Genomic DNA, 14,085 nt, shown 5'->3' with positions numbered 1-14,085 from the left:
ACCTTAAACATTAAAAGAGCAAAATAAATACATAAAGGTATCAATAATGAAAAGAAAGACTTACTGTGTTCAATAATTCTAACAATAGTGGTTACATAGTTCATTCTAATGTTGAAGGATGTACAGCACTAATAATCTTTCTGAAACTAGAAATGAAATTGGAAGAGAAGGAATCCAATCCCCACATCTATGACCAACTTTTCTCAAGTTATTCTGTATCACTGTGCCGATTTGGTAGTGGTTAATCAAGAAATGTGTAAAATGCAAGAAATAGACACACACAAACTAAAAATAATAAAAAAACAGTCTTCAATGAATAAATAGTATTTTCAGTCTACAAATGGATCACAATTATCTTAGATATTATGTCTCATTTGTTCTTCCATCCTAGATGTGTGCACAAGTTAGGTTTAATCAACAGCAGTGTGTATTACTTCAATACACATGAGATTAGATAAAGATACGTAATCATAATCAATCACATTTTCAATCTCCCATAAGATTCTACAACTAAGGCAAGAAAAGCAATAGAACAAGAGATCTAAACTCTGAAAACTCATTTTGATTCGACCATAATGTAATATTTTGTCATATATTTATCTAAACATATTTATTTTATCACATTTTAGTATCTAGTGTTAGCTGTCAGAAAAAAAAAAACCCTACATATTTTATCACACATTCTTATTAAAACATATCTTGATGACGTTCTTAAATCAATTTATAACGTTTTGCAAACTATTCTATTGAATGAATAATTATTTTCAGTTGTTAGCATTTGCTTATGTTAAGTATAATAAAATGAGTTTTAAGAAGTTTTAGAGATTAGCATTTATGTGAATCTACAGTGGTTTACTACGTTAATCTGTAACCCGTGTGCTTCGTGGAAGTAAAATTTTCTCTTCAGAGGTTAACTAGATTTAATAGGTTTTGTTGAAACAATCTGGAAACTCACCACTTTGTTAAATTTCATGTTGCCACGGTCGGATATGTTTTGTATAATGACCGTGCCTTTTGACAATAGCTCTGCAACGTAGTTTTCATTATAAAATGTTCTCTCAAAACGTTTTTACGTTAAAATAATACTTAGCCTCGCTTTCGGTTTTTCATAATCTCATCTAGTGTACGTTTCAACAGTTCAATCTCACAGAAATCCATATGCAAGCCATTTGTCCACCTTACCTGTATATTTTCTATATAATAACATGAACATCGTTTCATTTCCTAGCTGGTCTAAGTATGCGATGGTTGAACGGATATGTTAAAGAAGTAACTTGTATGCACTTGAACTGAGTTGTTCGTTAAGATTGAAATTCTTCTGACTATGTTTTGTACTTTGATAAACATGGACAGTTTTTGCCACTGATATGTGTATTCGTGGAGCGTCACATGTTACAAGATGATGAACTTTGCTTACTATGACTGAGGTACAACGTGTTGAGTTCTCTTTCTCTGCGGCCCTGGTTTCCCAAATCAATCCATATTCCTTTGTTTTCTAATGCCATTAGGTACGAGAGATATCCTCGTCTTGGAAACTGATCTGAACACATTTTTGTAATTTCAGTGTTCGAATATTTTGCGTCAGAAAGGGTTGTTACATATTCTACCTAAAATTAATAAGTTTCTGTGACTTACAACATCGCCATTAAATGCCAAACAATGCCCGAATATAATTGTGATACATTTATTTTTATTGCAACTTTGTATCGCATGATGCAATGTTGGTGACAATGTCAGGTGAATTATTACAATAGACGACAGATGGTGGAAATAATAGGAAGAAAATGTAAAATTATCTCTGAATATATAAGTGTACGTCACATACAACCAATATAAAATAATTCATTCACTCAGCTATAACTGGCGTTCTCATAACTGTTACCAGATGTGGAGAATAATTAAAAGTAACTTGAAAAGTGCAATTTTTCTACTGATATATCAAAATCCCAAACATAACAAATAGTGCACGAGTAAAAGTAAAAACTTAATGTTACTTCTCTGTTATTCATGTGCAAATAATAAGATTGAATAAAGTAGAATCAAACTATGTTGAATAAGGGACAAATGAAATCACTGGCACCTCAAAGTCGCTGAATTAATATATCAGAGATATATACAAATCTATAAACTAATGTTAATTTGCAGGCGTATTTAAAATCACTAACATAAAATATATCTAACGGATAAAAACCTGCAAAGCAGAATCAATCTACTGACGTATCATTTTTGTTTGTTTGTTTTTTGGAATTTCGCACAAAGTTACTCGAGGGCTATCTGTGCTAGCCGTCCCTAATTTAGCAGTGTAAGACAGCTAGTCATCACCACCCACCGCCAACTCTTGGGCTATTCTTTTACCAACGAATAGTGGGATTGACCGTCACATTATACACCCCCACGGCTGGGAGGGCGAGCATGTTTAGCGCGACGCGGGCACGAACCCGCGACCCTCGGGTTACGAGTCGCACGCCTTACGAGCTAGGCCATGCCGGGCCGTTGATAAAGACCATACAATAACTTGAAAGTTAAAATTCAGAAGGAATCTGTGAGTTTTCACCATCTGAATGTCACTTAAAGATTATTTTATGGAAGCATTTGTCTCGTCCAAAGTAACAACATTCTGCATCGAATAAAAAAAGAAGAAATAAATAAAATATACAAATTTCATATTTTAACATTTTCTGTTAAGTGCGATACGTAAACAACTATATATTTTTACATAAGTGTTCTGTACTTTATTATTACTTCAAAATAAAAACACTAAAACATACAATAAGGCTTTTGCTGTAGCCCTCAAATCCAGCATCGCAGGTAATTTCAGAGTTCTTCAATTCATATAGAATTTGACGTGGATTATTATAACTTATAAAAGCAATTTTACGCACATCTGTTAACAAATTTAGTTATATAACACAGCTTGCTCAAATAACTCATTGAGACCTACTGTTAGTAAAAATGTAAGAGGTTACAAGAGTTATTTATTCTATTTATCTTTCCACCTAAATACATCATTAACAAATAATTATTTCTTAATATGTTTTAATCTTTTAGGGATATTTTAATTTTTTGTTTTTAAGATTTCTCTTTCATTTTCTCTTAATACTTGTTTTGCAACGCTTCATGAAAAACTGTAAAATTATGAAACACTGATGATATTAAAGTTAGAATATAACGTTTATCTGAGTAGATTGTCGTTTCCTTTCACGAATTACAGTGGAAGATCATTGCTCAGTACATGAAGAATGAGCTAAATGCGAACAAATGATGAAAATTCCAGCCTTTATTAGATTCTGTTTGATAATTAATAGAAGAAATACTTTACTTAAACAACCATAAAAAACTGACTGAGAAACACGTTTCTTCGATGCATCTGTTCAGTTATAAAATATAACATTCCTAAAAATAAACAAACTCTTTACACATAAGGTGCATTTAGAATCATAATTTTATTTTATATGAATTGAGTATAAAATTCAACATGTTTGAATATGCTGATGTATTATATACAACATTATTGTGTATTAGAAAATTTCTGTATTTTTCATACCGTAAATAAAATATTTGTTTATTGTTTGGAAATTAAGCGCAAAGCTACTCAATAGGTTATCTATACTTTACTCACCACAGTTTCTAGCGCTGTGATTTTGCTGACATATCGCTGTGTCACCGGGAGACCATTTGAAACACCCCATTATTAAATTTCGATAGATTTCAGCATGCATTAGAGTATATGTATTTACGCTTTACGAATCATAAGAGTATAGAATTTTAGTATATGGCATACTTTAATATTAGTCATGCATTTTCTAAATCAGTTTTAATTATATTATTTAATCTCCAGAATATTATCCCAATCCAAAATGCTACTTCTTATTTTTGAAACTATCACATCCATATTATATTATGATTTAATATGGAAGTTCTCTCGTAGAAAATATACTGCGGGACAAATATAGAAATTATATTATGACAATAAATCATATTACAGTTTATTCTTGATTCATCTTCAAGTCATATCAAAGGGACGAGTTTCTGGATTATTTCATTATTCCAGAGGTATCTCTACCATACTGTTTGGAATTACCATACAGTAAGTCTTGGAATTTGAAAAGCTAAAATCAGCGTTTCGATTTCCCTTCATATAAAAGAAACATTCACTATGCTATATCGCAGCTTATCTTGGAATGTTTAAAATGGGTTACATCTGAACCAGGTCACTTGGTAGTTCAGTATTTAATTTCATGTCATACAACACTAAAATTCGGTACATGATTTCCCCCTCTTTGGACACATCACAGATATTCCGATGTGTAGCTTTATGATCAAAACAACCAAGCATCTTTATTAGAAGATTATTTTAATAAAACGTTTTGGTTTTAGAAATTAACGTTTTTTATTCAACTAAATTCTATTAAATGCTAATTTGAAGATGACACTTAAAATATTGAATGGCGTGCGGTATCATACAATCGTAAAAATAATTCATATCGTAAGCACGACATAACAGCAGGGATATACCTTATCCCAACATTACAAATGTTCCTTAAGTCCTTCATTAACAAAATAAACTAATAATGTATTCCAAAAAAATATGTAAATATATTTTACATAGCTGCATAATTTGTTACACGTTCATTCATTCAGGTACTAGGGGTACCAGTAAATTTAAAGATCACTGTTACGCTTTCAGGTAGATGTAGAAACACTGTCTTCCTTAGCTTCTAGTCTAGTTTCACATTTTTATTCTTTGAAGGTAAATAAGATTCAAAAAGTTTGATTAATACTTTAACGTTGAAAACATTATTATTTCTACATTAAAAGGAACTTCAGTCAGTACTTTTAATTAGACCAACAACTGAAATCTACTTTTTCCGATTTACTTTAATAATTTCAATATCATTGCAAAACTAATTAGATTCGATTGCTTGAGTTTCTGAAGTTGTGATTTCTTAAACTTCTGCCAGAGGAAACTTCAATTCATTGAAGCACGAGCGCCAGTTTTATTAAGTAGGTTTTTATTGATTTCAACTGCTTGCTTCGTGTTGTCTAGTCTGGAGAATTTTTACATAAGTACATTCAATGAACGAAATCAAATGAATGAATAATTATCAGTTTTATTAAGATATGATCTACCTTGTCAGCTTATCAGATCCAAAAAGAATGTTGCTGTCTCGTTCATATTTTCGTTCAACTACTTGCTTTAAAACAATTAAGTATGTTCAACAATAACAGAGATGACAATTAAAGACGGCTTAGTATGGCTGTCGCAGAAAACATTGAATAAAGGTGAGTAAATATGGCAAGTCATTTGACAATCTTAAGTAAAGTTGAGTGACGTACTATGCTAAAATGTTAGAACAAAGTTAACAATTAGATTTCAGGCTACCTTAAAAAACAATGAAAAACAAGTTACGGGTGAAACATCAAAATAGTATTAATCTTAGTATTTGGTAGAACAGAAACTCAGTGGAAGTACTTTAGTTCAGCAAACAGTTAATATTTTGTATGTATTCCTTTTATTTTAATAATTGCAGACAGTCGTTCGGGCATTATTGCAACATATTTTATTTGTAACTTAACTCCAAATGACACTAAAACACTCTACTAAAGTTTCTTTGAAAGTAGCTTTTGATTTTTCAAGTTTTGATCTATCAAATCCCATGTCTGCTCATTTGGGTTGAGATCGGGTACCTTGTGTTTTTTTTATAGCAAAGCCACAAAGGGCTATCTGCTCAGCCCACCGAGGGGAATCGAACCCCTGATTTTAGCGTTGTAAATCCGGAGACATACCGCTGTACTAGCGAGGGGCAAGAGAGATCGGGTACCATTGAATCAGTTGAACAAATCCGTCAGTTTTTTCCTAGTTAACTAATTTCTGCATAGGTTAGATAAGTGCTTGGGGTCATAATCTTTTTGGTAATAAATATTTTTACCAAACGACTGGATCGTTATCTGATGATGCTTGCGCTTAACCACTAATACATCTGTATTACAAATATTCCCTGTCGTCTGAGCAGAAAAACATTCCCAAAACATCTCACTAGTCCCCCCCCCTACTTGAACTTTCTTTTACTAGAGGTACAACCTAAACTTTGAATAAAATATTTCAAACTTGGAACTCATTCATCTGTAATACCCTTTTTCAATCATTAGCTGCCAGTTTTTGTAAGTTTTAGCAAATTTCAGTCTTTTGACAATATTTGGACATTGAAGTAAAGGTTTTTAAATTGCTACATGAATAAATATTCTATTCTTGATACTGCAGATCTAGACAGTTTTCAATCACTTGATACATGGGCATTAATCTCATGCTTAAGGTCAGTGACAGTTTTTCTTCTGTCCTGATAGCTGCATAAACAAAGATACCTAATTATCAGTCTTAATGAGTTTAGGTGTTCTGTCTCTTCCTTTTTTATTTTCAATTTCCTTATCTCGGTTTTACGATCTATAGTATACTTTGTTTAGGAAACACTTGAAGTCTGCAGCAATTTGTCGGAGAGTCCAACCAGCATCATGTAAAGCTTTTATTCGAACTCTCTGCCCTACTGACAGTTCTCTACGCCTTTTAGGCCTCAGCATGACAACACAACTAAATATATACTGTTAAACACTGGTTTTATCAATATTTATTTATGGAGTGCTATTAAATTTATTTCTCTTAGCATATACCCGTACCACCCGCTAGCTACTTACTAGCTTCTTTATACACAGTTAAAACACTGCAAGTTGTACTATGACAGTTATTTCATACCCTAAATTTGATCAGTATTGTCATTCAAGCAGAATTATTATGACATATCCTTCATACAAGTATATGGAAATTCTAACAAATGATAAGTATTCTCACTATGGTTCATTCAATTGTCAACAAGCTCAGTGAAGTGTTATCATAGTGTTGAAATGTACATTCTGTAATAGCACGGATTAATTAGTCCTATAAATTGGAAAAAAATGCTCTAACACATTTGAATAGTACTGTATAAAAACTACTTAAGAGGTAATAAGATGTTACTAACGATAGAGGATGACTTTCTGTTAACATATATTTTTCGTACATTATTTTGCAAGCGATATTTCACTTTCAATGTGAAAACATTATTTGCTTAATTTTCTGAAAATTTATTTCTGTTTCCTGAGGTTAAGTATTTGTACACGATTATGCTTCAAAATGTGTGCATTTTCTCTGTTTAATAATATCATTCACATTTTGAAGTTATCCTAAAATGCTTGTAACCAATGCATATTTGTTCGCGTTTTCACTACATTTTTGTTAGTCTAGCAGTGGCGGCGCCAAGGGGGGCTTGGGGAGCTTGAGCCCCCGCAAACGAGCCAAGCCCCACTCAGCGCCCAATACTGTTACCTACATATATTCATAAAATATGGAAATAACAATCGTCGTTGTTGCTTAACAATTAACATCAAAGAGACATAGATCTGTAGAACTCAACGTCTTCATTAAGACGGAAGTATGTGTCATGCATCCCATAGCAACGTACTGAACGCTCTGAAACTCATGTGCTGTATTGCCGCTCTTTGTGTGCCGGGAGACACACCTTCTATGCCATCATAGATAGGATGCTCAACGAGCTGAATAGAAGATTCTCCTTTGATGCCTGCAGTGTTCTGATGGGTGCAACTGCATTGAACCCGAAACACTCCACATTTCTGGACAAGCAAGCACTCTTAGGAATGGCAGCAAACTATGGTGTGGCAGAGGATGACCTCGCATTGGAGGTCCACCAGTTGAACCGGCTAATTACCAGGAAGAAAGACAAGGGGCAGGAAGTATCCACACCATTGGAACTTGCAACCATGCTGGAGCCATACAAGGATGCCTTCATGGATCTCCACAAAGTTGTATGCATCGCTGTGACACTGTCTGTCACTTCAGCTGCCTGTGAGAGAAGTTTCTCATGTCTGAAGCTTCTCAAGACATACTTGTGCAACAGCAGTGGTAACAACCACACCAGTAACCTTGCTGTCGTACCAGTAAACTCCAGGAGGGCAAAACAACTCAATGTTGATACTGTTATAGACACATTTGTTACAAATCACCAGAACAGGCGCATTGTTTAGAAGTAATATTGACTATAAACACAACATGATGAAAGATAGTTAGCCTGATAGTGACCTTACTTTTCCTCAGAGTGTATTAACTTCACATGGCATAATTCGTTTCTACTATGTAAACGTATGTCTTTATGTTATATTTCTTTTGATTTGTAGCTTTACTCTTAATGGTATATTAAATGTTCAATCTAAGCTAATCTTGATTTTCTTTATTTTTATGTATTATCTTTAGTGGAATTTAGGTGAGCTTCCTCTTTTACATATACGCATATTTTCATAAACAGATTATTTCTAATTTGTAATAATGAACTATTAATCAGAGTATGAGCTTCCAATGAAAACTGCATTGAATACGCAATTCAAAATAGCACACCTTTCTGAAATGTACCTTGGTATTTACATTACTATAATTTACCATTTACACTTCATATTGATGGCATTTTGGGAAGCCCCTCCACAGTTTACCTCAGGCCCTCCCAACGTAAATATCCTGGCGCCGCCACTATAGTCTCGAAAACTAAAGCTACAAACAAATGAAAATACTGTAAAACACAACCAGCTGGCTTTACAAGCGTGTTTGTACTGTAAACTAAGTTAAATAGGAATGAGGGAATTGGTTATTATCAACCGTAGCTTTACTTCTGTAAGTTTACTATAATAAAACAAATGTTATTATTTTGATCATTTACACAAGAATCAGAAAGAGTATAGTACTTTCAGTGAACACTGCAGCAGATAATTAATAAGTACGTAAGGTTAAATTCAAATGAATAATTCACATAATGTATCAACTGTTAATGATTAATAACAATCAAAAATCAAGTTTGTTAATGAAACATATTTTGTAAATCACAACAACAAGTGTTGTTTAAGATTAGAATAAACGCTAACACCTTTTCTGTGCCAAATTCACTTTGGAAATTGGGGCGATCACACACTTGGCAACATTATAGTTTGTAATTCCCTAATCGAGATTTAAGTTTGAAATACATTACATCTAATATAGTAATTTAGTAAAGTACCTGATAGATTGGATTAAAAACAATCTTACTTTTATCAACATACCATTATATACACATGAGGCTCAACGGATTAAACCTATATACATGTGAGTATATGTATTCTTCTCAAGCAGCGTCATCCTTATTCAAAATCTGCAATTTGAAATACGAAATGTGTGTGAAACAATCACTTGCACATGATGTATAGTAATGTCTCGAAACTAATACATGATGTATAGTAATGTCTCGAAACTAATTTTCTACGATGCTGACTTACAACTGCAAAGTTTGTTTATATTAGATTATTTAAAACACTGTTTTAAAAATTATTATTCGAATGAAGAGTTTACTACTATGATACATTATCACAGCTATAATTTTTGTAGCTGAATGATATGAAAAAATATATTATAAGCACTTCGAAATTCATCTATTTATTGTTTAATTTTGCTCAACTTTGGCACAACTTAAAATGTTAATCATTCTACGCTTCTTTATTGTATTTTCTAAAAGATAAAATAACCTAAATTTCTTTGGTTAGAAAGTAGACCAGTTGAAAAACAGCCTTATAATAGACAACGTACTGAATGGATTCTTCTTGGAAATTATGCTTCTACAAACGTTTTAACTAAAGTGTATTGAAATGTTGTCCTTTGCTAAAACGTTTTAGCATGATGTCCATTATAAATCTATTATTCAATTGTAAGATGTATCAAAATTTTTAAAGTAGTTAAATTTTATTACTGTTTGAAATAAAGAATAATTTTGAATTACAAAAAAAAGCGAAAACCTCATACAGGTAGATTACATTTGTACTTTATTTCTTTATTTATAACTTACATTGTACCAACGCACTACATTATTTGACATAGAGCTCTAATTTATACGAAAGTTTGATTTTTAAAGCTTTAATATTTTTTACTATGAATGCGATAATATTATGATGTTTGGGAAGGATGCTTATCGTCTGAAAAAGTAATGATATGTCGCACTTATAACAATTTTCGGCACTATGAAGATATTTTTAAAAAACAGTTTTAACTATTGTGCTTCTTACGTTAAAGATATTTAGTTTATCTGATGTAAACAATATTTAGCACTAACCCTGGAAGAATATACTTAAGATACAAATTAACGTTCTCTTCGTCTAAATACAGAATCTATCACCTTCGGTAGTCAACGATAAATCTAAAGGCTTATAAAAATAAAACTTAGCGGGCAAAGCACAAACTGTTTTGTTAGGCACAAAACTACACAATAGGTTATTTCTGTTGTGACCACCAAGGGTATCGAAACCACGATTCTATTATCATAAACGTCCAAATTTACCGCTGAGCCACAGGAGAGGTAAAGTATGAATAACCTATTGTATATAACAACAAGAGACACACAGAAAATGTTTGAGGGAACTTCTCTGCTCATATACAAAAGAAGCGTTGTTTTTGTACTAAGCTTTCAGGTAAAAATGGCTTTAAGAAAACCTAATTTAAAATTAGTATTTATTCTTCTCAATGCAAGTTACTTTAAAAGTAATAGTTAATAACACAAAAGGACTAAAAATATCAAACATTATACTTAGATTATTACTTTTTCACACGTAGCATTTCTAATAGCATCATTATCATGAAAAAAACTAATAAAACTGAGTGAAAATCGACTTGACACAATGTGACTCAATCAAGAATTTTATAAACTGAAAATAAATTATTTTTAATGTAAGCTTCACTTAAGTGAGTATTATGTTTATTTTCAGATTTAGAAAGAGTAAGAAAGAACTTCTACTAAACTTTTAATGAAATTTTATACTTAATTCTTTAGACCTCTTTAGTAGCTCAGTTCTAGTTATAGAAGAATATGAGAGGAAAGAAGAAGGAAATATAGTGTGTATGTTCAGATATTTAATGATAATCGTAAATCACAAGTTTAATGTTCGGTTTCCTATTTACAAAGAAGATTGTTGCATGAAAACAATAAATTAAGCCTGTAGTTTAAGGCAAGTGTAGATCAAGATAGTTTCTGAAAATAAAGTTTCCAGTGGAAAACATTTTCGTTTTCTACTAGAAGATTGACAGAGCAATAAGAAGGAAACTTGATAGAACCATTTTCGATTTTAGAAAGAAAATGCAAGATAAGTTATCCGGAAAGCAATTAAAACTAATTCCATTGGAATTTTAGGAGAGTTCTTCTTTAGAAATGATTTTATAAATCATATAAAACCTGAATTTAAACATCTACTTATATTTTTGGCTAGTGTTATAATTTCATATTTCTCTTGAGTTGTAAAACTTTGAGATTAATTATATTAATCTAACTATATTTGCACACTCATGTTTTATACTAATTCGATGCAAGAAATTTTACAATTATTAGTATTGTTGTTTATTAAGGAATACGGACGTAAGGTGGGTTGCTAAAATACTACGGATTGACAAAAATAATTACATATGTATATATACACACCAATGGATTAATTTTATCATATTTTTCAATAAGATTCAAAGCATACTGAACTCTTTATAAAGAAAAAAGATAACCTGTATTAGACGAAATTGCACTTAATACAGGAACAACGAACATGTTTATTTCTAGTAGAGAACAAACTTTCATGCAGTTTATAAAGTCTTCTTATTACGCTGTTTTATAAAGTTAACATCTATTTAGTGTATAAGATATCTGTTCGCACTGAGCTTTGATCAAATAAATCTTAATGTCAGTTTCAGCTGTACTTGAAATTTTTGTGCAACACATTAAAGTAAATGAAAAATAATAACAGTAGAGGCAAAAATATTTTAAGAACATAAATGTAACCACAAATATTTCATTTTCCATCTCAGATTCGTTTCACTATGTTCTCTGTAAATTGGTGCATTTTAAATTTTCCTTCCATCAGGAAATAAAAGCTGCTTTCGAAAAAAGGGAAATAAATATGTTTAACATTGCATGAAAAACGGTATCTCACCTTTTCTCACTGTTATTTGGTTGCGTTTTAGATTCCTATAATCATTAAAATAACCATCTATGAGTTTGAGCTGATCGATTAGAAAAAAAAAAGCAGCTAGAACACAACATTAGCTAAAATGTGTTGGGCTACGCTTATTTAAATGAATTGTGTTATTTTATCTTCAATATGCGAAACGTGTTTTATGAAAAAGTCTCTGGGTCGTGAATCTACTGATTAACAGGCTAGACAAGCTAAATACCAGTCAACACGCAGCCAGTGAACATTATTTTGATGTTTAGCACAAAGCCGGCCCACTGCACGGATCAAACCCAGAAATTTAAGATTGGAGCTAAATAATTGACTTGCAATCCTAAATTTTTTTATATATTATTTTTCTTCAGGAAACAAGACTTAAACTATTATGACGATACTCTCAACAGTCACAGTTGAAGATATAAACTGTTACAAAAGACTTGCCTTTGTAAAACTAGGATTAAAGAAAACAGTTCTAATTAATTAAAATAACCATTATGATCACAATATTTTTTTGATATTCCTTTATGAACAACGTCATTTAGATTATTTTATATAGATTAGAAATCACCATTGTCATGTGATCATTTGTACTTCGCAAATCTTGGAGACTATGGCAATTTCATTTCATACACCCTTTTTTCTACGGTTTAGTTTTAGTTTTCTCACACCTCTGGAATAATGTAGATATCAAACAATTCTATACTTAATTTGTTGGAGTCTGCATAGTTAAGCACAAAGTTTTTAGCTCCATGAGCCATATTATATGCCACAAAACAACTGGAGGCCTAAATTGTTTTGTTTTACATTTTTTGTCACACACTGAAATAATTAAATCAAAATTTGGAAAAAAAATAAGTAGTGTAATAGTGTTATTCTAGCAGTATTGTCGAGAAACGTATGAAGAAAAGGAATCGTTTTTGTTATCAATGTTTTGAATTCAGCACTTGGAATGCTTGTATTTTATATAGACTGTTCCATTCTTGGCAGTTTCTTTCGTTTCAACATTTGACTGCTAGCTCTCAAACATACCAGCGAGCGCTGTTTTGATTACTATTCACGAGTAAATATAAATAGCTCTGTTTGGTTTGTAATCATGTATAAAAATATGGCAAAAACAAGTTCGAATTTCCTTAATATATAAAATGACTCAATTATCAAGATTCGCTTTATTTCAAGCTCACAGTTAATGTATTACAAAGTTTATGTTTAAACAATTACAAAAACATTTTTTTCTAGAAATGCTTAGTAGCTTTGAAGTTCCTTCCGAACTTGTGGAGAAGTTTCATATTAACAAAATGAACTATTATATGAAACAAAACATTAAAAATACAACTAATATAACGTTCTTTTCAGGAGTTTCCCGCTATACAAAGGTTGTAGAAAACTCAGATGATATTGCAATATTTGACGAGGTATGTAGGAATATTTTAATTTCTCAACGTAACAGTATTCTTTAATATCTTAGTTGAAACTTTGTCAAGGTACCTTCAGTTGAAAAACGTATAGAACAAAACTCATTTTCTAAGTGTACGATAATAACCAAGAACTTCGTGATTAGAATTCGAAAAAGTTTTATTATTAATGTGTTGATTTTTAACACATCAATTTTGTTCATGTGCTTCGACATATGTTATTTATGATAACATTACAGTCCTTTTTTGACATTTAAATGGACTCATTTTACACTTGAAAAGCAGACAATTCAGCATCACTCTCGGTAGTTTTGAAAAATGGTGTTGATATAAATAAATTTATCATTATTGCGATAAAAATATTATTGAAGTGAAAGAGTTATGAAAACCTTCAATAAAATATTAAAATGCCTAGTATTTAGATACGTTTTGTAAAAAAGCCTTCTTGCGATTAAACAATAACTTTAATGTTTCAAATTGTAGGCAGTTCTGAATAAACGCAATGAATCTGAAAACAGAAAGAATTCTATGGATAAAAAATTGAAATTGAAGTTAGATATAAAGCTTATAGATTACGTACAAAATAATGACAATGTATGTCTTTATTTATTTTAAACAGGAGAGATAA

At 31.4% G+C, this 14,085-nt stretch overlaps 1 protein-coding gene across 3 annotated transcripts in view; it reads left to right on the top strand.

Annotated features, from left to right (window-relative positions):
* Positions 1 to 14,085, top strand: part of LOC143230453 (otoferlin-like) — a 208,001-nt gene that overhangs the window by 97,132 nt on the left and 96,784 nt on the right. For all 3 annotated transcript variants that reach the window (XM_076464034.1, XM_076464033.1, XM_076464035.1), the window contains one exon: positions 13,399 to 13,457. In XM_076464034.1, the coding sequence (XP_076320149.1) occupies positions 13,399 to 13,457 (59 nt within the window). The remainder of the gene's footprint in view (positions 1 to 13,398; positions 13,458 to 14,085) is intronic.

The sequence above is a fragment of the Tachypleus tridentatus genome, chromosome 10 (assembly GCF_004210375.1).
Source record: "Tachypleus tridentatus isolate NWPU-2018 chromosome 10, ASM421037v1, whole genome shotgun sequence".
NCBI lineage: Eukaryota > Metazoa > Arthropoda > Merostomata > Xiphosura > Limulidae > Tachypleus > Tachypleus tridentatus.
This window is presented reverse-complemented; position numbering and strand designations above follow the sequence as displayed.